Raw genomic sequence first — 24,376 nt, 5'->3', positions numbered from 1 at the left:
TGGCATGGGTATCTGTCATCTGGACGGTGAGGTGGGGCCCCTGGGCTGTGTGTTCCTAGCAGTGCAAAGAGGGCCCTGGGGCCATCCGTCTCCATGCTACCACTGAAGGTCATAATGGCGGGCAATCTATTCCCTCTCCTGGAACTAGCTGCCTGCTATCTCAAGGGCAGGTTATACGGTTGTGAGGGAGAAGGCGACCTTATGAGGTTATTTGTGAAACCGTGCACTAGGGGAAGGAGTTGTCGCATTTTCTCTTTCAGAATGGCCATTGGGAGAGAGCCTGGGACGCCCATTATCTGGACCCGTGACTTGTCCATCAGAGCAGCGGGGCTAGAAAGCCGACGGTGTCTCTGCAAGCCAGACCACCACCACCTTTGCTAAGTCACCCAGGACCCCAAAGGACCAAAACTGCTTCCGTGAGGGAGAGCCTGGCCCCAGTGAGGGGACACTCTCCTGTGTAGGTAACATAGGGAAGAAGAGATTGGAGGCGGGACTGCACAGGAAGACTCACTTTTTAACAAACAAAAAAAAAATTTAAGCACTAATTAAGAAGGAGATAAGATCTGCCCAGTCTGTCCACACCTCCCAGGGAATCATCAGAGTGAAAACGCCCGTTGTCTCTCCCTGCTCAGAGCTTGCGCTAGATTTTCTGGTTTGCGCCAGTCCACTAGCAGCTGTGTCACATCTTCACTCCGCCTTTGACATTCCCTGGGCACTGTGAACCAGACCGGGAACTCGATAAACCCAGGGGCACCCCCACCCACAGCCCGGCCCAGTCTACCTGCTCAGCTTACTTAAAACAAAACCAAAAAAATATATATATATTACTATAAAATATTCCTTTTTATATGTCCTTGATAGATCATGTAGAAAAGAATGGCCCCAAATCTGCCAGTTAACATTTTGTGTAACATCTTCCTACACGTTTTCTATCCATGCACATATTGTTAAGAAAAGTAAACGTATGCTATAAATCTGTATCCTGTTTTTATGTTTAACATAATATGGCGAGGATTTCCCCATTTTATAAATATTCACTATTAATGACTGTAGAAAACTTTACCATATGGATGCACTAGGATTTATTGTGACAATGGAATCATTCGGCATTTACTGGGATTTTTGTCACGTGGTTAAGTGTTTCTACTGTTTCCCGGGATTGGAGATGTGGTGGAAATGAACAATCACATATAGCCCGTCGCCGTGTCTCTGGTTCCCCCCTTGAGGTCACTCCCCAGAGGTGGAGTTGCTAAGTCGAACTACTGTTCAGAGAAGCTTCCTTTCTACCCCACAGAACCTCCGCTACAAAGAGCGAGGGAGCACCTGCACTGACGTCACTCTGCCGGGACTGGCGGGGTAGGTCCTGCTGGACCAAGGACTCTTCAGGGTCCCTGGATGAGCAGAGAGTCAGGGCCATGAGACCCAAACCCCAGTGCTGGCTGTACCTTGTGACGTACAGCCTGGCACTCCCACACTCTGAGCCTTCGCGTCCACTTTGTCACCTGTGAAATAGTGACCATGTCATCTGCCCCTTGGAACTCACAGGGCTCTTACTAGGAATACCAGAGACATCGTTTATGAGGCTACTTTGTAGACCGGGGAGCAGTTAGCATGGCAGTTAGGACCAGAGCCTTGGGAGGCAGGCAAACTCGGGTTCGAATCCCAGGTCTCCCACCGAGCTATCTCTGTGAGCCTGAGCTCCAGTTTCCTTTCACCTGGAGAGCAGAGATAATGTTGAGAGCCACGTGTTGGCTTCTTGTCCATGTTAATATCGGTAACAAGAGTAAAAGGGTTTAACAGGGAGCTTGGCGTGTAGTAAGTGATGCTAGCTGTTATTCTTGTGTTAAGGTGCTGAACAAATATGAATGGGTGTTGTTAGCGGAGGAGAATGGTGCTTCTGAACTGCCATCCCTCCCGGAGGACATGCGAGGCACCGATCACTGTGGCCCACGCGGTCCCTGAGGGAAGCCCCCAGTGACACTCCTGTGACACTCCCATAGAGACTGAGTCAAGGCAACAGCCCCCCTGCAGCAGGCACTCCCCGGAAACGCAATGACCCTCCCAGGCACCAACTGGAAAGAACAAGATGGCTCCGGGATGGCCTTGGGATGTTTCTCCATCCCAGACCCCACGTCCTGGAAAACGCGCTGTGCCCTAACATGGCAACCATGATGAGGAGGAGGCCTTTCTGGCAGCTGATTCTGGGTTGTGAATCGGTGAACAGCTGCCGTGTGGGCTTCTCTCAGACAGCACATGGGCAGAGGTGACCTCTGGGATGCGGTCAAAGTGAAAGCTACTGCCCCCTCCCCTTGGCTGTACCCAGGGAGCTTCAATGATACAGATTCCCAGGCTCCGTGCCCAGGTCGTTCAAATTGATTGGTCTGGCATGGACACTAGTGACTGTTCCATTCATTAGTTCTCCAGGTGACTCTAAGGTGCAGCAGCTTGGGTTGAAACCCCTGCTCTAACTAAGAATATGTCCGCAGGGAGATGATAAAGTCATGCTGAGGCCCAGAGAGTCTAAGGGACACTTACTCCTGGTCATACTAAGTGAGCCACACACCAGGGAACCTCGCACATCACCCCCCCCCCATTCTTGAGCACTTCCAGATGCACAGGGTTTGGCTTTAATGGGCACGTGTCCCAAGGTTAGCTCTTCTTCAGTCGTATCCCAAGCCTCTTGAGGTGGAGCTCGGTCACGGTGTGTATGTATGTGACCGTGTGTGTAAAAATTCTCCAGTGTGAGTGACTGTCTTCAGGTAGGTGCAACTGTCTGGGGCTGTGGGAGGGAAGGGTACACCTTTCCCTCTTAGCACACTCCAAGGGTTAAATAGTGTCCTGTTCTGTGTGTGCAAAAGTGCTGACTTGGGGGCCAGCACTAAAAAGAGCCAGTCACATAGAGAGCCCAGGATTCTGACCTCAGCACAGATGCAGGTTAAGGGAAATGACAGTTCATGGAGTTGGAGGGGGGGGAGAAGCTGCTTATTTCTGGAGCCCGATAAAGTGACCAGAGCCTTCGGAGGTGACTGATATTATTGGGACCTTCTGTTTTTAGAGTTTTATATTTTTCCAGCTGTTTTCATATCCTCTCATTTCTTTTCTCCTCCTAGCAATCCCATGAGGTCAGTAGGATGAAGCATATTGTTATGGTTTCTGTTTTTCAGACGAGGAAATCTCAGGCTCAGAGCAGAGAGGTTACCTGACACAGGCCCATGCACCCCCAGGGGCTGAGTTGCTTTATGGACCAGAGAGCCTTGCTGGCAAGTCTGCCTGTGCCTCCTCACACTCGCTCTCTTGCTCCTGACCCAAGAAGCTGACAGCGTCCCCCCACCCCACCCCACCCCCATCCTCAAGTCACAGTGGATTTCAGGTCTGAAACAGCCCCAGGACACTCCCGGTCTCCCCAGGTGGACAGAGTCCACTATTCTACTCTTACTCAATGCACACTTCCATCGAGGTCTTTAGCTGAAGTGTCTGTTCCCACGTCTCCCTCATGCGCTGAGCGGCATTTTGTGAGGGGTGGCCCCAGGATCACTGGCATCTCTCTCCTAGACTCCAGGACCGTATTGCTTTTCGAACTGCACCATGCATGCCAGAGTCACCTGGGGACCTTGCCGAAATGCCAATTTTCTGCCCCTGCCCCCAAATCTAATAAATCAGACTCTCTGGTGGGCCTGCACATCTGTACTCTTAACAACCACTCCAACTATTCCTGCGCAAACAAAAATTGTATTAGCATTTTCTGGGCCATGAACTCCTTCAATATTAGAATTAAGTATATTCAGTATTTTTTAAAGAATCTCTAGCCCCAGCCCCTAGCATAGGGCCTGGCAGACATAATATGGGCTCAATTCATCTTTATGGCATGAATGAACGAATGAGTACTTCCATCAGGTAGGTAGGTCCAAACTTACCTAATAAAAGTTTGGTTTTATCTTTGCATTCTGGCGTGTTCCAAGGGTTGTTGCAGGAGCCCCAGGGCAGCACAGACACAAAGGAGGCAAACAGGTAGAAAAGTGTGTAGCAAATAATCACATTGTAGTATATGGCTATTAGGACGGAGATGATCAGCATCGCGATGCCGCAGCCTGTGGAAACAACATTTCGGGGGTTCATCTCATCCCTGGTCCCATGGAACTCTTACAGTCGGGCAAGTGGGGCCTAGGTCCTGGCTCTCTTTGCCAGATGGACACACCAGTGGGGGAGTGGCCTCTGCAATTACCAAGGACATCGAGGCCTTCTGCCAAGAATGAAACAATGCCAGAAGTGGTCTTGGGTCATTCTTCAGAGGGCCCCAGAGGTGGAGTTGATCAAGTAAAGAAGGAAGGAGTGAGTTCTTCTGATCACAAAAGCCAGGCCCCCTCCCTGGGGCCAGTTGGTGCCAAAGAGAGCAAGGTAGGGCTGAGGAGGCTGAGGCACAGGGCGGACTCACCTTGCAGGGCTGGGATGGCCTTCCACACAGACACTGGCCCCTGGCTGGCGAACTGGCCCAGTGACACCTCCAAGAAGAAGATGGGCAACCCAGCCAGAGCCAGCATCATCAGGTAGGGGATGAGGAAAGCACCTTGGAAAGAGAGAGTGGGAGGTGAGAGCCCTGGGAGGCCAAGGCCGGGCTTGGGCCCACTGGCACCCTCTGTGGGGGGCGTGGGCTCCCTCCCCTTTGCCAGGGAGCTTCTGATGGTCCAGCTCAACCGCAGGCACCCGGGGACACTTGAGAGCCCTTCTCTGAAAACATACAAGGGCCCCTGCAGACACTCTCCTTTTTTTAGTTCCCCACTGGGTGAGCCACTAGGGCTGTGTGTACTGGTTGGGTCTGAGTCCTTTCTGTTTCTCATGGCAGTACTTTGATGTCCCCAAATTAAGCCCTTCCAGCATTCCACAAATCCACACCTTTGACTCATCGCTGGAGTCAGATTTGGTGAAACCTCATCATCTCATCGGAACCCCCACCCTCCAAGGACTTAATATCTGCTAAGCTAGACTTTGAGGGCCCCCTTCCCATATAACCTGTGTTTACCTGCACACCTTCTGCCAGCTGGGGCTGGGCCTGCTCTGACAGGCAGGTGGCCAGGTACCTACTCCTCCCCCACCACCACAGCCATCACACACTTCTCAACGTCCCTCTCCACCCAAGAAGTCCCTTCCATCCTTCACGGTCAACTCAAATACCTCCTCCTCCAAGAAGTCTCCCTGGTCTCTCCTCCCAGGGTGACTTTCCCAGGCACTGAGCACTTGACAATATTTATGTGGGTATCTAATCTCGATTGCTGGTTTCTTTCCCTTAAAGAATTCTGCGAGGTGGTTTTGGAGGCTTGGGGAATAGCCATAACCTTTGAAAAGGTTTGGACCAGGAAGTGCTCTTGCAGGGGTCAGGTTGGTTCTGGGGCCAGAGATGACAGAGCCCAGAATACTGCGCCCAACAGGAGGAAAGCTGGTCTTCCCCAGCTTCCTGGCAGGAGGAAAGACCTTCTTGTCAGAGGGGGTTCCTGGAGGCTCTCCAGGCCAGGAAGGTTGGGCTGAAGCCCTGGGCTGCTGAGAAGAAACATTAGGGGGCCTTCTTTGTCCTCTCCTGACAGGGTTTTTGAGAAGGATGTGGTTTGCGCAGTCTGCCTCTTCTGCTCCTGGGAAGGAGGAGGAGAGCTCTCCACCCCGGGCACTGAGGGCCTGGGGGGCAGCAGGGGCCTCAGTGCAGAAGGGTCAGACTCTCCCTGCCAGGGCCTGGCTGGGCCCAGAGATCAGGAGATCCTGGAACCTTGGGGAGCATATGCTGCCCCCGAACTTTGCAGATTGGGGCTAGCAAAGCACCAGCACCATCACTCGCCAAAATCACTTGACTGGGGCTCCCTCCCCACCTGATCCTGGGTACCCATCCGGTTCCCACCACTGAAAGCTTTATTATAGCGCCTTCCACCCACTTCCTGCATCCGGGCCCAGGGACCCCCTGTGGGAAACCAGGCAGAAACCCAGCTGTGGCGCCTAGATTTGGGGGACCAGTGCACACCCTTCCGTTTCCAGGGCACCCTGATTGCAAGTGCTCTGGGATCCTCATAAGTGCTTGTCAGTTTGTCCAAATTTGCAAGTGGGAGGAAGGGACACTAACATTTTTTTCCCTTTTAATTGTCCTGTGGTGCAGTGCTTTTCCATCCTCCCTCTGTACCACATTCTGCCTGGAGCCCACCCAAGAGACAAACAAACAAACAAACAAACCCAGGACAAAACTTTAGCTGCCTGTCCTGATGGAATAAGGGGCACATTTCTGATCTCTTTGGTCCAGTTGAACAGCTGTGGTAGGGGTTCTAGGCAAAGATTCCTATTCCCAGAGGGTGACTTGTCAACCAACACGGGGGCAGCTGCTGACCCTGCAGCACCTCAACGTCCAGAGGGCAAGCAAAGAGGACTTGGTTGCGTCAAGTCCATCCTTCATGGGCACAGAAGCGGTGCAATAGACCCTAGAGGCCTGGCAGCTAGTGCTTGCTACCTGGTGTCCCGCACCATTTCAGAAATGGTTTTTCTTCAAAAAGCATTTCTTCCCCCCCAGTTAGGGCAAATGAAACAAAACCCACTTTTGCTAAATGATTTTGCTAGTCAAAATATACCCTGCTCACGCCCCAGAGGACACATGTGTGGGGACACTTCTGAGAGGCTTTTGAGAGCACAGCCCCCAGCCCCCCTCTGCTCACACCTCCTGGTTCCCCTGCAGCTAGCATTCAGCGCCACCCAGAGTGCCCATTCCCAGGTCTTCTGTGTAGGCTGGGATTTACAAGTTATAATCTTAACACATACTTAATTCAGTGTCCAGGACCGCACAAACTACTGGCTGCAAAGTCACTTAGGTGCATGAAGTACGCTGCTCCCTGAATACTTGTCAGATTAGAGTTTGACCTGCATCGATGCCCATGACTCAGGACCAGGGCCCCCCTCCCCATAGAGCCAGCGGGGGATCATGAGGGCCCTCCTGTTCCCTGGACTCCATGTCCAGGTAAAAGCCTTCTGGATCTAGTGCCAAACAGTTGCGGCAGCTCCTGCCCTCTGGCTTAGCACTGGTGCCCACAGGGGATGGGGTTGGAGAGGGAGGAGGCTGTCCTGAGTCACTCCTCCAGGCCCATCTAGAGGCTCTGGGTCCCTCCCCCCAACCTCCAAGGGCCCACCCTGCAGCACCACAGGCGGAAAGACTGGAAAAGCCATACCTCCCCCGTTCTGGAAGGCCAGGTAGGGAAACCTCCAGACATTGCCCAGCCCCACCGCATATCCCACCATGGACAGGATGAAGTCCAGTTTGCTGGACCAGTTCCCTCGGGCCTTATTCTCATCCCCTTGCTCGTCCTCCTGGGGGCGGAAAAGCACATTGTGGGATAACAGCCCCAGTTGGTCAGCAAGCAGGCCCCATTCCAACCCTCCTCCCTGCTGAGGGTCCTTCCCAGCAAGCAGGCCCCCATTTTTCAACCGAGGATGCATCCGCAGGCAGAACCCCAGTTCCAAGGAGAGAATGCATCTACAAGCAGGACCCTCACCCCTCCACTCTGCACTGAGAGTCTTTCAGCAAGCAGGCTCTCAACTCTGATCCAAGGTCCATCTTAAACAGACCCCTGCACCCCTCTTGCCTAAATTCTGCAGTCAGGGCACACCAGCAAGCAGCTTCCCCCAAACCTTGAACCAGTCAGTTAGTTGCAAGCAGGTTCCTCGATCCCCAAACCCAATCAACAGTTCATTAGGCAAGCAGGCCCCCAATATCATGCCTAGAGATCACAGCAAGCAGGTCCCTAACCAACCCCTCCCTCCCCAAGCCCCTCAACGCACCCCTTCCTCAGCACTTTCTCCCTCTGGAATCTGTGTGCTAAGGCCAGAAAGAGAGCCACAATGCCTGAAGCCAGCCAGAGCCCCTGCCTCGCCTGGGGGAGGGGCACTTTCAGCACTGGGGTAAGGGAGATGGGCAGGAGGGAGGTGTGAGGGTGGAACAAGAGGGATAATAGAGAAGGTAGACATGGTAAGAGACATGGCAGCTACTACCTTGAACTCTGCTTTAAATTTTACTATTAACCAGCTGGATAATCACCACAAACCACTTGCTCTCTTGGAGCCTCTGTGTCCCCCTCTGTAAAATGAGAGGCTTAGAATAACTGTCCCCTGAGGCACATTCCAGCTCCAGCAGTGTAGGGCCCTTTGGGGTTCACCTCTGCAAGCTTGCACTAAGATGCTCTCTTGGGGCAATATGGTTCTAGAATGCCTCAATACTAACCAGAAAAGGCTGGATGTGGAGCCACATCAAATAAAACTATGAAAATGCTCGGGACACCATCCATCCCACAGAGCTTCTAAGGACCCACAGAGCCCCTAGAGACCCGAGTCACTGCACAGCTTTCAGCTCCGCAGTCACCTTCAACCCCCCATTCTAGCAACCTGGTTCATTGCACACTGTTCCACAGCCCGTGGCGGATAGAAAAGCAGCTGTCAGGAGAGGAAGTCTTGGGGAGAAAGAAGGAAGGCCGAGGTACGTGTCAGAAAGGCAACAGAAAGATGGGCAAAGCTGAAAATAGCCAAAGAAAGGGCTTGATCTCTACCGAACATCTTCAGCATCCTCCTGCACTCCTCCCCACACACACTACCTCCAGCCCCACCCCCGCCCTCCAGTTCTTCCAGAGCTAGAAGGGTGGGCGTTCCAGCTGCTTTTGCCGCAGTGCAGTGCGGAGGTTAAACACGACATGTGAAACAAAACTCTGCCTCCACCTGGGGTCACACCGTTGGGCACTTGCTGTCAGAGGCAGTTAATAGACACAGACAAACACTCCAGAAGTGAACCCCCAAAACAAGGGCAAGTGGGAAAGCCAAGGTGTATGCTCATTTCTAGTTGTTCTAACAGCTGAGCTCCTGCTGCATAGGCCTTCGTGTGTGTGTGTGTGTGTGTGTGTGTGTGTGTGTGTCACTAGAGTGACTACAAACAGAAGGGCTGTTATAAACCTGAAATCTCGTATAGGTGGATGTTCTGGTTTAGGCACCCACCACTGCGTATTTGCCTAACCCTTGAACCCAGGAAGGAGAAGAGGAAAGGCAGGCAATAGGAAGGGAGGAGCTGAAGTAGGTGAAACAGGACAGAGGAAAGAAGAAATTAGAGGAGAGAGAGACTGGAGGACCCTGGAAGAAGACAGAAACCTGATGGGAGAGGGGCCTCCCATAATCGTTGCTTATCCCTAACCCAGGACTGGGATTTGCTCTGTGGGTTTTTCATGTCTCTGGTTGAGCATAAAAGATCAAATGCAGGGGTGGTTCCACGTTTGTGGAGCCTGAAGCCCATACAATTGAGAGAGGTCCTCTTGAAGGAGAAAAAAAGAAGTCCAGGACTGAGATGACAACATTAGGCTTTGGAGGGGCCCTGAGGCCAGAGCGTCAGGAGCAGGCTCATGCGAGCCCACCTCTCACCAAATGAGTTCTCACGAGGTAAATGGTAACTCACAGTCACCACTTAAAGCTATACAACTTAAAACTACTATTTCATCAGGGGTTTCCTCCGTATATTTCTTCATTTTTAGTTAAGAAAAATTAAAAATCCAGTGATTGGCAAGAGGGGCAGTCATGTCTGCATAAAGGGGTAGGAATCTATCTGCCTCAACTGCTTAATCAGTGTGCACCGGGATTTCCGCTACCACTGAGGCTGGGAAGGGCTGGGTAGTGGCAGCTCCTGAGGTCGCGATCCCTCTGGCAGGGTCACTACAGCGCTCCTGCCCCGAAATGGAGACCCCAGCGCAGTGCGAGCTTCCGAAGCCCCAAAGCTGCCTCCCGCATCCATTACCTGGCATTGCCAACCAGTCTCCCCATCAGCACACGTGCACCCGCCACGGCCTGCTCACCTCACACGCCTGTGGAGCAGGAGGCGGCGCGGGCCGAGAGCAGCCTGCTTACCTGGGCGGCAGCGGTGGCCACGCTGCCAGGTAGCACAGACGTGATTCCATCCGTGCCCAGCACCACGGCGCTCTGGCTCATATTCACCCAGCCCACGGCCTGGGTATTGTTCCGTTCCAGGGTGCCCTTGCCCACACTCACGTTCGCATCCTCCTCCGGGCCGCGCAGGGCCGGGATCTTACAATGCAGCGCGTTGCGGGGCCCGGCGCCCCCGGGAAGGGCAGCCTGAGAGCCACGAGTCTCGCTCAAATCCCGCAGAGCTGCCGAGGCCGTTGGCGGCCGCGGGCTACTGAGTTTGCAAGCCCCCAATCCCTGGCGCTCGGCCTCACAGACTCGCGCGTCAGAGGACTGGAAAGTTTGGGCGCCGGTGGAAGCGGACCTGGGCACGTGTGGCGGCAGCGCGGCGGAGGCCGCAGGGAGCTCCTGCTCCGGGCTCGTCCTGGGCGCGCACGAGCCATCGTGGTGGCCGGCCGCCACCGCTGCCTCCAGGCTGTTGGCTGGTTGTTTATTCATTTCCTTGGGAGCACCGCAATCCTGTAAATACAACGTGAAATTCGTGCGAAAAAAAAAAAAAATCAAGGCAGCTTTGAAATTACCTCTACCTACGTACAGAAGCCTTCACTACTCGGGTCCAGACACAATATCTAGGGAACAAATTGAAATCTGGAAATTTTTTCCTTTTCCAATAAAAACTGCATCAGTATTTTTCAATGTGCCAGTCTGGTCAATAACCACATGCCATAAGGAAGCTAATATTCTCCACTCTGATGGAGGCAAACTAAGACAAGGGGCAGAAATGTTGGGTTTTTGGTTGTTGTGTTTTTTTAGTGGTAAAGGGGAGGGTAGAAATAGCCCCACAGCCACGAGCTCCCCGCCCTCTTTGGATTTCACATCACGACTGTAGGGTACCCGTGTCCCCATCACCACTGTAGAAAGATTCTTTAATTTTCCGCCCCATTTCCTTTGTCATTCAACAATGCACATTGCTTTTTTTTTTTTCTTCCCAGAAGCGACAGACAAGCTGCGGCCACAAAGCGAATGCCCTGGCACCTGCGAGCATTTCAGGCCCAGTCGGTTGTGTGATCCCAGGCCCCCCAAATCCCTCCCGCCCGTCAGCCAGGTAGCAAAGGTGGGGATAAGGATCTCAGCCAAAATGACAACGACAGCCCACCGACAATAATAAAGCAGACTGGACGTGTCAGATAGTAACCAGGTTTGTTAACTTATACAACCTACATTCACTCCCAGATTCCCAGACACGTAAAAGAACGAGCAAAGTCCCACCCGCCTCCCAACCAGCCCAGAATAACTATTCTCAGACGACTAATGTCCTTCAGGGCCCTACACTTGCTTGGGGACCCAAAACTCACAGCTCATTTTCATTTGCTTTCTCCCATTTGAGATTCAAATTTAAAGAATTGCCAGCGGTGGTTTTCCCCTCTGCTTTCTCACCCCTGCTGTTATCTGTCAAGGATTCCTAAATATTAGCACCAATAATTACTATTTTACTGTGAGAAAAATCTTATTTTCGCCTCAACTGCACATTTTTTCACTGAGCCTTCTCTCACAAGTGCACATATCAGAACTCCCTAATCTGCACCAACACGAAGTACCTTGACTCCAGCCAGCATTCTTATCTCAATAGCTTCTAGGACCCAGAGCGACGAGCCTCGGCATAGGCACCTGATTTCAGCACCAAGGACAGTGCCCAGGATCCCGCCGGTAGGCGACTCTGCCAACTTCTCAGCTCCACAGCCTCGGACACCTCTTTCCAATCTCAGGGGGTGTTCATAAGTGCAAATACCACGGCGACTGTGAAAACTGACCCCCCTCCTTCCTCCAAAATGTATAGACCATTTCAAAAAGAAGTACCCCAAACGAATCCGCCCTTCCTAACCCCGAGCCCCCTCTCTTAAAAGAACAAAAGCGAACACTCACCATGTCTGACACGGGCAGAACGGGTAGAGAGTGAAACCGGCGATTGCCAAGACCGGTTTTGGCTCCAGCAAGAGAGGCGCTTTCTATATCTCCTTGGGAAAGGCCAGGTTTGCGTCAGTGCAAAGCAAGGTGCCCTTCGTTTGACATTTTCTTGATAATACAAGTTTGATAAATCATTACCCCCATGGATTCGAGTTTTAAAGGGACAACAGCCGAGAGTACGCTCGCCCGTTGTCCCTCCGGAGGGAGGGGGCTGCGTGTCCGGCGTGACTCATGTGGGTCTGATTACTAAACCGGAGCGGTGGGAGGAGATGACAGAAGTTTGCCTCTCCCTAATGAAGGGAGACATGGGAGGGACACGTCCCACTGCACCCAAGGCGAGCCGAACAGCCGATTGGGCTGCCGCGGTGGGCGCAGGGGAAGGAGTTAAATCACCTTCACGTCTCCGTCTTTCTCTCCCACTGGATCCCGGAGCCGCCTCTCCAAATCCGCAGGCAGCAGGCTCCACAGCGTCACCCCGAAGGGGACCCAGGGTCTGCCCGCACGTCCCACCGCGGCTCTGCAATGGCCGCTGCACACAGGTGCCGCTTTTCTCAGGCTGCGCCCACCTGCGTGTGTGCGGACTTCAGATCCTCGCAGCCCTGCCCTCCCAGGCAGCCCGTGCTTCAGGGGTCCTGGGTTTTCGCTTAAAAAACAAACAACAAACAGGTCTAGCATTTTCATTCCTATTTTATCCCTATTACCACAAGGGAAATTCCTGGATACAATTTTGAATGTCCTCATGGTATTTGTTAAGCTGCTCTGAAAATGTTTTAGAGAACTAAAAAGGAAATTCTCTACTACGCCTATCTATCTATCTACTATCTGGTTCTTAGGTCACGTTCAAAGTCAGAGGAGACTCATTTGTTTTCTTCTTAGCACTCTCAATAAAAACCCACCACAGCCAGGCCTGGCTTGGAAGGCGGGGTCTTAGGGACCCTGCAGGTCGAGACCCCCAGCAGTGCGGAGGCAGGGCGGGCCGTCCTGGAAGCCCGGGAGGACGCGCTGCGGTGCTTCCGCGGGGTGGGGGGTGTCAGTGGCGATAAAAAGATGGTCTTTACTTTTGGTACAAAGCAATGGCTGTATTCAAGACAAAGGGAAAACACCTTTATAAAGAAGGTGTAGTTTGGAGATTAGAATGGGGATGCGGAGGTACTCCGCTTCTCTTCCCTCTTCCTAGGGGGTCTGGTTCAAGTAGACCCTGGCCTCGGGAGTGGGGCGCTGCGGGAAGCACTTTGTCCCTTCCCTTCTGCCAGCCGCCCGACCCACCACCGCCTCAGGGTCGCCCGCCGCTGGGCCGTCTCCGACGCCTCTCCGGCCCGCAGGCAGAAGCTGCAGCCGTAGATTGCGGGGAGAGCCTGGGGCACAGAGAAGGCCCCTCCTGCCGCCTTCCAGTCGCTCCCGAGCGCTTGGATTCCCCCGTCTCGCCCGCCAGGCCCCTCTGAAGAGGGGAGAGGAGTGGACACCCGAGGCCCGCACTGTTACTGAAGGAGGACAGGTTCCCCAAAGAGACCTTCCCTGAGCGCTTCGGGTCGCGTTTAATTGTAGTTTTGATTTAACGTTTACTAAGCTCTCCGCTAAGCTCTCGTGCAACGGCTTTTTATGAATTATCACATTTAGCATTGACAACAACCTTTGAGAAACTCCCAGTTGTAAAGCAGGGGAAACTGAGGCTCATAAATTCTCCTTCGAACCTGGAAGATCTCCCAACCCGTCCCACAGGGCCCGGCCAGGCGGGGAGGGGGCACCTCATTCCCCCTGGAGGCCCGCTCAGAAGGAAACCAGGCACGTGAGGGAGAAAGGGGTGAGTGTGTGGTGGGCTCTGGCTGGAGGAGGGTCAGGAGAACAGGCGGGACAGAAGCCCCGAGGCGCGTGCTTTGGTTTTGGCGGGCGCTGGGAAACACCTGGGACTCTGAGAGCCTCGGGGAAAACCGAGTGGTGGGGGGCGGGGGCTGTCCGGAGCTCCATTCAAAACAGACCCCAGTTTCCACGGAGCCAAACCAGGAGGCGAGAACTTTAAGGGGCTGCCCAGCAGCCCCCGGCTTCGGCGCCACAAGGCGCACCCCTGGGTCTGTGGAGGCCTCCCTCCACGGGCCCTGGGCCAACTTTCACCAGGGAAAGTCACGACTACCAAAGGCTCTGGCCAGTTTCCTCAATTTGCATTTGAGCCACTCCTGCAAAGTGCGGGGTGAGAACGGTGGTTCACCCTGCGCGTCGATGTCTGGGGCGCGCAGACGTCCCGGCTGGCTCTGGGGTGGGGAGAACAGCCCCCGCGTGCGGCTCTGGGGAGAGTGACGCCAGTGCCCGCCCCGTCCCCAGGCCTGACGTTTAGCCCGCAGGCCCCCCCCAGCCAAGTGCGCACCGGAGCTCCTGCGAGGGGCCCGCCCAGCGTCAGGCGGGTCAGAGGGGGCTGACGCAGAAGCAATGCTGCCGCCTGCGGTGTGGGGGGCGGGCTTCAGCAGAGGCGCGACTTTGGCTCCCTACCTCTACGGACTTGCAGCCGCAAGATTCCAGAAAGGAGGGGCCGCGTGGAGAGTGGAGGGAGGAGGGTCTAGAGCCTGCAGGCCTGGAATGGTCTCTCAGACTCCAGTGCGGGGGGCACAGCGACGGGCCCAGGCGGAGGCAGGGCGGGGTGAGAGGGCGGCGGGGAGCGTGCGGGGGCAGGGGGCCACGGGCCGCCCGTCGGATGTGTGGAGCTGTGTGTCCGTGCTCGGCAGTGCCAAGGATAGAGTCTCGGTATTAAAGAAAAGCACTAGAATAAAAGGTGCAAGTCCTCCTGGTGCGGACTCCCGCCCCTGCCCTCCGCGGCCTCCTGTTTGGAGTGATAATCGCGCCGCCGAGAAGGCCGTAAATCCGCATCCATCACGGCGCAGCCATTCAGTCGGAATTAGCCAGTCACTGGGGCCTTAATTACTTTGTCAACGATGAAAAATAGTAATTGATTTTGCCCTCGAACATTTTTTACCTCCTCCCCTTTGCAAATAAGCAAATAAATAGCTCTATGTGAAAACCCACGTCTACCCCGCAGTATGGGAGGGGGAGGGGGAGTTTACTGAAAAACAGGCCGGCCCAGGTGCCAAGGCCTGGCGGAGACTGGAGAGGAGACCCGTCGCCGAGACCCGCGAGCAGGAGCGGGCCTGACCTCCTTCGCACTAAGGACCGAGACGCGGGGGAGAAGCAAACGCGTTTCCCCAGCGCCTGCTCCCCTCCTCAGGGCAGCCGGGGAGAAAGACCCGCCAGGCCAGGTGGACAGGCGAAGACACTTGCCTACGGGCGGCTGGCAGAGCCAGGACTTGGGCCCAGGCCTGCGTCCAGCGCACCCCACCCCCCACAGCAGCGGGAGTGGCGCACCTGCGTCGGTGCTCGGACAGTTTGGGGAGGGGCGCTGTAAACACCTAAACCCTCCACCGCTGACGGACGCACGGGCTCAGCGTGCGTCTCAGGTGACGCTGCCAAGAAGCCGTGCGCTATTTTTGTCCCACTTGCCTACCACTGGCCGGCTCCTCTGCAGTGTTTTCTACTGAGGAAGTGGGTTCTGCAGACTACACCACCTCCTAGCTCGGTGACCTTGGGGGAAATTCTGAATCTGTAAAATGAGGATAATAAGAATATTAACCTATCTCAAGGGTCGTTTGAGCATTAAATGGGAGTATGCCCATAAAGTGCCTAGACTCAGGCTGGATGCCTGGTATGCTTTCCGTAAGCGATGGTTATCACTTACGGAGAATAATCTGCTCGAAGCCCCTCAGATTTAGCAAATCAATCAGCTCTTCTCTCTGGTCCAGAAGGTGTAGTATGGGGAGACATACACAGACCAGAACGCCTCCTTAGAAAGTACACAGCCACTGTGCAACATTTCCTTCCTCCTTCAGTGGTTCGGCGGTGCAATAATCAGGTATGCGTTTTCATTCAAAGAAAATTGGGAGCATCCTGGAAAAACGCTCAAACCCAGAGGCTGCTATGAGTGTGTTCTCTTTTTCTTTAGATCAAGGTAAATCTCAACATGGACAACCGAAGCTCAGAGCTTTGTAATCAATCAGCTGCATCGTCCAGTTCTCATCTGGACTCTGGTGTCAGGGAGACAGGAACGGATCACGTCCAGCTTCCCTCACCATAGCATTGCAGGAGAGTTCAACTTGGAAATCAGCGGTTCAGCTCAGTAACTAGTCTGTGTGCAAAAAATATATATATATAGGTCCAAAACCCAGAGGCTGAGACAGGCAGGACTCGTGTTCCTGACTCAGCAGTAGTGATGACTCTCCCTTCACTGCAGTAAAACACGGGCAGTGGGTGCAGGCGCAGAGGCAGAGACGTTTGGAAGAAGCTACAAAGGACAGTCAAGGTCACCTCGAGTCCCACGGGCCAGCTTTAGGAGTGAGAAAGCAGAGGTCCCTGGAGGGAAAGTGAGTCTGCAGGTCACTTGCAGGTTAGAAACAATCTAGCAGCACTCTTACTTAAAAAGGAGGGAGAAAAAGGAATCGCACCATTCTTTGCTCCACACACCCCATTTTTAGGAATCTGTCCCAGAGACACAATAGCACAGCACAAGAATGTTTGTTATGGTATAGTTGGTAAATGAAAGTCTTGGGAAAAATATCCATATTAGGTCCATATTATATCTGAATCGCGGGGTGATTTACAGCTGTTAAAAAGAATAATTTAGAGCCACACAGTTGGCTTGGACAGATTTTCATGAAGTATTGAGTAAGAAAAGCCAGGTGTGCATAATATATTCCATTGAGAGAGAGAGAGAGAGTGTGTGTGTGTGTGTGTGTGTGTGTGTTGTGTGAGAGACAGATCTAGTAAAAAGTGAAAGCACATGTATGAGATAGTACCTAGGACTGCTGGTGGGCAGTGTGGGCATTGATGTGGGTGGAGAAGAGAGGAGAGGGAAGGGAAGAGGTGAATGAAAAAAAAAGAAAAGGAGAGGAAAAACTTGTACTTTAAAAAGTAGTTGGATTTGTCATATTTATACATTTACATAAAATATAAATGAAAAGAAAAAATTCAGCCCCAGAACCTAGTACTTTAATTAATGAGGATATTCACCAAACAGGGTAGTTTAATTAGGAAGTATTGCAACATACATCTATTTTGCTGTCTTTCTCTGAAGAGGAGAACTCAGAAAAAAAAATTAGTTAATTAAGGACCCAAGCTACCAATATTTGGCTAACCTTCCTTTCTGAAGTCCTGGTGTTTCTGTCTCCTAGCTCTGCTGGGATGGCACCCGGCCTAATCAAGACCTTTAAAGTCTTAAAAATATGATCATACTTTGCTCCCTCCACCTCCACCCTTGATATAAACATTAAACTATAGCCCTGGAATGGCTCAGTGGGTTGAGCACTGGCCTTCAAACCAAAGGGTCACTGGTTCAATTCCCAGTCAGGGCATATGCCTGGGTTGTGGGCCGGGTCCCCAACTGGGGGGTGTGTGAGAGGCAATCACACATTGATGTTTCTCTCCCTCTCTTTCTCTAAAAATAAATAAAATATTTTTAAAAGAACATTAAACTATAAAATAAGTGAAAATTATACTAAACTGAAAATGTCTGATTTCTAACTTTTCCATGATGACAACAGTGGGGCTTTTCTAGCAAACAACACATTCTCCTCTGCTTTCTTTTCTTACTGTTCTCTGGGTGGGCCTGCTTTGCTGGTTGCTCCCCTCTCCCTCTCCCTCTCCCCTTCCCTTCCCTCCCCTCCCCTCCTTTCCAGGAAAGTGGGGTCTCTTGCTGAGATTAAAGGAGATACAGCCTAGGAAAGCCTCCAGCATAGTGTTTGGCACAGAGTCAGCGCTCCTGCCACCCTGAGATAGTAGCGGGCGTGAGTGGGTTGGAAAGGTACTACTTCCCTGGAATAGCAACACTGTTACTACCACAGAAAGTGTGACACGGCTCCCAGAGGCTAACAAAATGACTCCTTCCTCTAGGTGTTAATGTTACTGGATTTGGTGGCCAAGCTTTAGTCTCTCCATCTTTTTTTGATAAGGGAGATGAGCTTTGCCTGGTGTCTTTTTATTTATTTATTTTTTTGTCTAAAAAATGCCAGCCCCAGCCATGACTCCACGCCTTTGCATTTGCAGTACCCTAACTAAACTTTAGACTTACTGCTCCAAATGCATCTCCTCTCAGAGGATTTTTTATGAATCAAGTTAATATCTCCATTCTCTGTGCTTCCTTAGCACCTGGAGAATTATTATTATTTCCACATATGTCTTTTTTTTAATAGAAGCACTAGCCACATGTGGCTACTTACACTTCAATTAATTAAAATTAAATGTAAAATTCTGTTCTTCAGTCGTACCAACTACATTCTTAGTGCCCAGTAGCTGCGTGCATTGGACAGTGCACGGAGCATTTCCATCACTGCAGGGAATGCTACTGGCTGGTGTTCTAAATCGTGAACCTTCAAAGGCAGAAGAGTTTTATTTTATTTTATTTTTTTAAAGATTTTATTTATTTATTTTCAGAGAGGAAATGGAGGGAGAAAGAGAGAGAGAGAGAGAAACATCAATGTGCGGTTGCTGGGGGTCATGGCCTGCAACCCAGGCATGTACCCTTACTGGGAATCGAACCTGCGACACTTTGGTTCGCAGCCTGTGCTCAATCCACTGAGCTAAGCCAGCCAGGGCTAGAAGAGTTTTATTTAAAAAAATAAGTCTCTATTTCTACCTGAACTGACATACAGTAGGCCCTCAGTGTTTTTGAAAGGGCGACCTAAAAATCATAGATTAGCTTCTTTATTTTTTATTTGTCACCTATTGCCTTTTCTAAACCATATTATTTTATGTTTTTATTAGTTTTCATTTTTATTTTTTTCTGATGATAAAGATAGTACATCTTCATTGTAGAAAGTTTGGAAAAGCCCAAAGGAGAACATAAAAATATGTTTCCATCACTCCAAAATACGTCTTCTTAACGTTTTAGTGTCAGACCCTTGGACTTCCAGGTGCATGGAGATATAGTTTCATCCTTACAAAAGTGAGAGTGTGATGTCCCGCCTTTTGTAATTTGCATTTTTCACTTACATTGTTGACACATTTCTTCCGCATTGCCCTGAAATCTACATTATCATTTTTAATTGCTGCACAGATTTTTATAGTATGAATACTCTACAATTTAACTAATAATTGTTCATTTTACATTTGGATTGTTTCAAATGTTTACTGTAAATAGTACTGCATTATATATCTATAGCAATCTATGTTCATCTTTGTTCACATCTCTAATCTGGATTCTTAGCATAGGTTCCTAAATACAAAATTAGTACTTAATGGAATTGCACATCTTTGAGACTTGGGTGCATCTTATCTGGACCAGTTTCTTTGATGTCTCCCTGGAGACACAAGTGTGCAGCTGTGTGTGAGGACGGACCCGAGCTCTGGGCAGAGGGTGACAGTGCTCTCTGCTTTGTTTCTGCTCCTCTTTCCACCGGTGCCCAGCAACCTGCGAGCACCTCTGGCTGTACAAAAGCCATGAGAATGAAAAGCCGTAATAGGTTGCCATATGGACTAAACCAGCTTTCTCTTTAGCCTAAAGGAATTTTTTAAATGGAAAGAATATTCCATGGTAAATATAAATATTTGTAAATGTCACTATGCACAATATCCAAATCTCTACAACTATTAGGACCAAACAAATAAGCCCATCTGTTTGCAGAGGATTTAACTAAGCAGTTGTGAGAAATAATGCAAACATCGTTGAAATGTGCCGGATTCGTGAGCGGTCCCTCTGCAGTAGAGATACCTGATTCAGGGCTCTCTCTGGTTTCTGCAGATTATATGGATGATGACATGTTTTTCCAAGTCATTAACTTGGGCACAGCTTTGGGGCCAAATGAGAAGCTCCGTTCGAACCACTCTAAGAGTCTGGGTGATTGGTGGAGCTGACAAAGGAGAGGCCCTCTGTCATTCACCACTGTGGGAGCACTCGGGGAGTGTGACCGTCTGTGACGACTCATGGTTCAGTGATCCCATTGTCTCACGAAGGCCTGGTCTCACTGATACAGGAGGAAAAGGCGGCCTGTCCCACACATTGTGACACTATCAAAGACATTTCCAATGGGTTTTTCCCCTTTAAAATATGATTTTGTCATATTTGGCATCAAAATATTTTCCTTTGTATTTCATTAGAGAAAAAAATACAAGCAAAAAGAAGAAAATAAACATCATTCCACTAGGACTCTTTCCACTGGAATGGACAGAAACCCAACTCACAACTAGCTGAAACTCAAGGTATCGGGTCATGGTTAGGTCAAGGTCAAAATGGAGCTAACCTCAAGTTGGGCTGAGGCCCAGGCTGCCCACAGAGTCAAGATCCGCCCTCTGAGTCTTGGACCCTGTTTGTCCATTTGTCGGGTGTGTTCAGATTCTCATGTCACAGAAGTCATGCCTCCCAGAGTTCTGGGTTTCCGTGCTCATAATTATCATCATAGGGGAAAGGGATACATCTCTACTTCAGTTTGGGAAGTTTAGGGAAAGGACTCTAACAAGCCAGAGGCTGAGACAAGGCCTTCGATTCAGATAGACTATTTGGGAAAGGGTCTCAACTGAGGCAGCAAGGAAAGTGAGACGGGGAGGAGGAGAGTCAATGAGGAGACTGTGGGCACCTGGAGTTCAGGCCCTCGGGGCTCCCTCTGAGGCACCGCGTGGAGCATGTGTCAGAGTTCTCCCACCTGGGGACAGGGAAGCTAGGAGGCAATTTGTCCACAGACTCTCTCGTCCCTTATTGTCTGAGGACTGTCCCTAAGGTGTTAGCTCCCAGGTGTGGTAGGGTACCTGCATTTGGGCTGAGCAAGTTTCCATAGTGCTGGAAAAAGGTCTCCAGAAGAGGAACAGAGAGATATGGGTGCTTGAGGTGGGAAACTGTCAGTGTGACAGGAATTGTGCAACACAACTGCAGGTAAACACAGAGATGAGACAAAGCAATGCGGGGTGGGGCACACAGCAGCTGCTATGCTTGACTTAGCTTGTTCCCTACTCCTTAGACCAATCACACAGCATCTCAGTTAGTCCAGCCTCAGCCATGTGTCCATCTTTTAAGCATGATGGGGCAGCATGCTGTGAATGGAAGCCCCATCAAAGCCCATGAGGTAATTATTCTTCCATATCATGTGTATTTATGCATTTTCCTTCTAAACTATGATCATACCATCTATATACTTCATTTTGTACTTAATGATATTTACTAAACACATCAGTATATAGTGAACACTTTATATGAATATACATCATAGAAGTATAAAAATGTATCAGTCAATATATTTTTAACTTTTTTGTACTAAATGGATCTTGATTAAAGTGGACTGGAAACATGAATATATGAAATCCCCAGTAGCTCCTCTGCCCAGAGAAAAATGTTTTAGAGACACAATGCCAGGTATCGGAGGAAGCTATCTTAAAGGGAACATCAACTTTGAAGTTTTGGGGTTCAGTGTTTGAATTCCAATTCTTATTACTGGGTATCTTATTACTCACTATGTGATTTGATCAATTTATTTAATCTCACAAAATCTCATAACTTACATGTAGGAAATGCTAGACAAAATGGCAGCTGTTATTATTATCATCCATAAAATGAGGTAAAACTGTCACTATTTGCAGGTGACATCATACTGTGTGTAGAAAACCCTAAAGACCACCAAAAACTGTTAGAACTAACAAATAAATTCAGTAAAGTTGCAGAATACCGAATCAATACACAAAAGTCTGTTGCATTCCTATAAACTAATAACAAACTATCAGAAAGAGAGATTAAGAAAATAATCCCATATACAATGACATCAAAGAGAGTAAAATATGTAGGAATAAATTTAACAAGAAGGTGAAAGGCCTTTGTGCTGAAAACTATAAGACACTGATGAAAGAAAATAAAGAAACAAGTAAATAGAAAGATACTCTGTACTCAAGGATTAGAAGAATTAATATTGTTAAAATATCAATGCTACCCAAAGCAATCTACAGATCAATTCAATCCCTATCAAAATTTCAATGGTGTTTTTCATAGAAATAGAACAAACAATCCTAAAATTTGTATGAAACCACAAGACTCAATAGCCAAAGCAATCTTGAGAAAGAAAAATAAAGCTGGAGGCATTATACTCCCAGGTTCCAAACTACATTACAAAGCTATAGTAATTAAAATAGTGTGGTATTGGCATTAAACAGATACATAGATCAATGGAACAAAATAGAGAGCCCAGAAATACACCCATGCATTAATGGTCGATTCATTTATGAAAAACAGCCAAGAATATACAGTGGGAAAATGACAGCCTCTTCAATAAATAGTGTTGGTAAAACCGGATGGCCACACACATACAATACAATATTATTCATTCATAAAAAGAATAAAATTTTACCTTCTTTGACACCATGGATAGACTTTGAAGGAATTATGCTAAGTGAAATAAGTCAGATAAAGAAAGACAAATACTGTATGATCCCACTTATGGGAAGAATCTAAAAAAACCCAAAACCCAAACCAAATCCATAGATACAGAGAACAGATTGATGGTTATGAGAGGTAGGAGATAGAAGAAATGGGTGAAGGGATGGATACAAAAGGTACCAACTTCACATTATAAAATAAAAAAGACATGGGCCCTGTCTGATGTAGCTCAGTGGATTGAGTGTGGGCCTGTGAACCAAAGGATTGCTGGTTTGGTTCCCAGTCAGGGGACATGCTTGGGTTGTGGGCCTGGTCACCGGTGGGGGTATACAAGGGGCAACCACACATTGATGTTTCTCTCCCTCTATTTCTCTCCCCCTTCCCCTCTCTCTAAAAAAAATAAATAAGTAAAATCTTTTAAAAAAATAAAGAAGACATGGAATATAATGTACAGCATGGTGGCTATAGTTAATAATACTGTGTTGCATGCTTGAAAGTTGCTAAGAGACTAGATCTTAAAAGTCCTCATCACAAGGAAAAAAATTACAACTGTGTACGATGATGGAGGTTAATTAGACTTATTATTTCATAGTAGTAGTGATTATTTCATAATACACACAAATATTGAATCATCACATTATACACTTGAACATGATGCTATATGTCAATTATACCTAAATGATAAAAAAATACAAGTAATAAAATTAAATGAGGACCATCAATCCTTCTCCCTATCAGCATTGTTACGAGACTTCAATTAGGTCATGCAGATAATGTGCTCAAGAGGAGAGAGCCTGAGGCATAGTAGGTGCTTAATTAATGACAGCCTCCTACTACAATCCCTAACCTTACTTTAAGACAGACTCTCCTACCAGGCAAGGATGCTGGGCAGCACAGCCATCTGAGAGGTGACTTACGCCAGAAGGTCCTCCCAAGCACCAAGATTGATACTTTGCCACTCACCACCCCCTCTGAAACTCCACCAATTCAAAATATAGTCAGTATTATAACCAAGTTTTATTAAAAAAAAAACAACTTAACATACTACTCAACTAACAAAATACACATTTATACTGTGGTAGAAACTTTATTAAATCACTCTCCTCCTTACACCCAGCCAACATGTTCAGAATCCGTAAGTGAAGAGCCTAGTTAGTGAAGAAAGAAAGGGAGAAACAGCTTCACACCACTGGCTGCTCTGGTGGAGGGTCCCAGCAGCAGAGGGGTGTGCACTGCCAGAAGAGAGCATGACGTTTCTGGATTTTGGGGAAGTCGGAAGAGAAAAACCGGCCAGAGATGCCTGGAAGGGTAGAGTTTCTCTCCTATTTTTCCACTATTGTCCATCACCACTTCCAGAGAATCACTAATAAGAATGAATAAATGCGTTCCCATTGAATTGAGGTTTAACTTCCAGTCTTTCCTCTGCATCTAAATGGCGGCAGCCCTAACTTAGGTATCAGATGCCCTGAGTCCAGCACCTATAGAGTTGTGTGACCTTGGACAAAGTACTAGCTTTTCTGAGACTTAGTTTCTGCAGGTGCAAATGGAGACAATAAAACTTGCTGTGCCTCACTCTCAAAGCTCAGGTGAACATCAAATAAGGTAAAGGAGTAGGGAGAGCTATGTAAATTGTAAAACACTATTCAGTGTCGAGGCCCACAAATGGGTCTGAATCATGCGGGTGTGTGTTTGTTGCAGGAGAAGGGTGTTACTTAAAGAGAAGCATAACCAAGAAGGTCACTTAAACTGGCTATAGGGAGCAGGAAGAAAAACTAACGCAACAGCAGCAAGAGTCTAAACAGAGGACTCAACCAAGGAGCAAGAGGCACACCCAGCACCTCCAGCGAGTCCAGCAGCCCCGTGTGGCCCAGCTGAGATCAACAATGGCAGGCCCAGCGAGCAACTGTTTTTCCTAAAAATGATTGGTGACCTGGGACAGACTGAAGACAAACTTGGAACAAGCTCAAAGTGAACCAAGTGCCTGCGTGTGTGCACCTGATAGGCAGACAACCCCACTCCCCAGGGAGGGCGACCTGGACAGTCCCACTATGAGAGAGCTGTGGTGGGGAAACTGAGGACTCATTTCCACACCAAGACTCAGGCTTTTTGGGAAAAAAC

The 24,376-nt window shown here is 49.5% G+C and overlaps 1 protein-coding gene across 1 annotated transcript in view; it reads right to left on the bottom strand.

Annotated features, from left to right (window-relative positions):
* Window positions 1–14,734, bottom strand: part of SLC6A5 (solute carrier family 6 member 5) — a 50,727-nt gene extending 35,993 nt beyond the window's left edge. The window contains exons 1-8 of the mRNA XM_036029999.1: window positions 14,671–14,734; window positions 14,078–14,305; window positions 13,141–13,312; window positions 12,268–12,517; window positions 9,895–10,428; window positions 7,188–7,326; window positions 4,433–4,564; window positions 3,915–4,088 (exon numbers count right to left, since the gene is read on the bottom strand). Coding sequence (XP_035885892.1) covers window positions 3,915–4,088; window positions 4,433–4,564; window positions 7,188–7,326; window positions 9,895–10,428; window positions 12,268–12,517; window positions 13,141–13,312; window positions 14,078–14,305; window positions 14,671–14,734 — 1,693 coding nt within the window. The remainder of the gene's footprint in view (window positions 1–3,914; window positions 4,089–4,432; window positions 4,565–7,187; window positions 7,327–9,894; window positions 10,429–12,267; window positions 12,518–13,140; window positions 13,313–14,077; window positions 14,306–14,670) is intronic.
* Window positions 14,735–24,376: the final 9,642 nt, after the last annotated feature.

The sequence above is a fragment of the Phyllostomus discolor genome, chromosome 6 (assembly GCF_004126475.2).
Source record: "Phyllostomus discolor isolate MPI-MPIP mPhyDis1 chromosome 6, mPhyDis1.pri.v3, whole genome shotgun sequence".
NCBI lineage: Eukaryota > Metazoa > Chordata > Mammalia > Chiroptera > Phyllostomidae > Phyllostomus > Phyllostomus discolor.
Note: the sequence above shows the minus strand (reverse complement) of the source record. Positions and strands in the feature narration are given on the sequence as shown.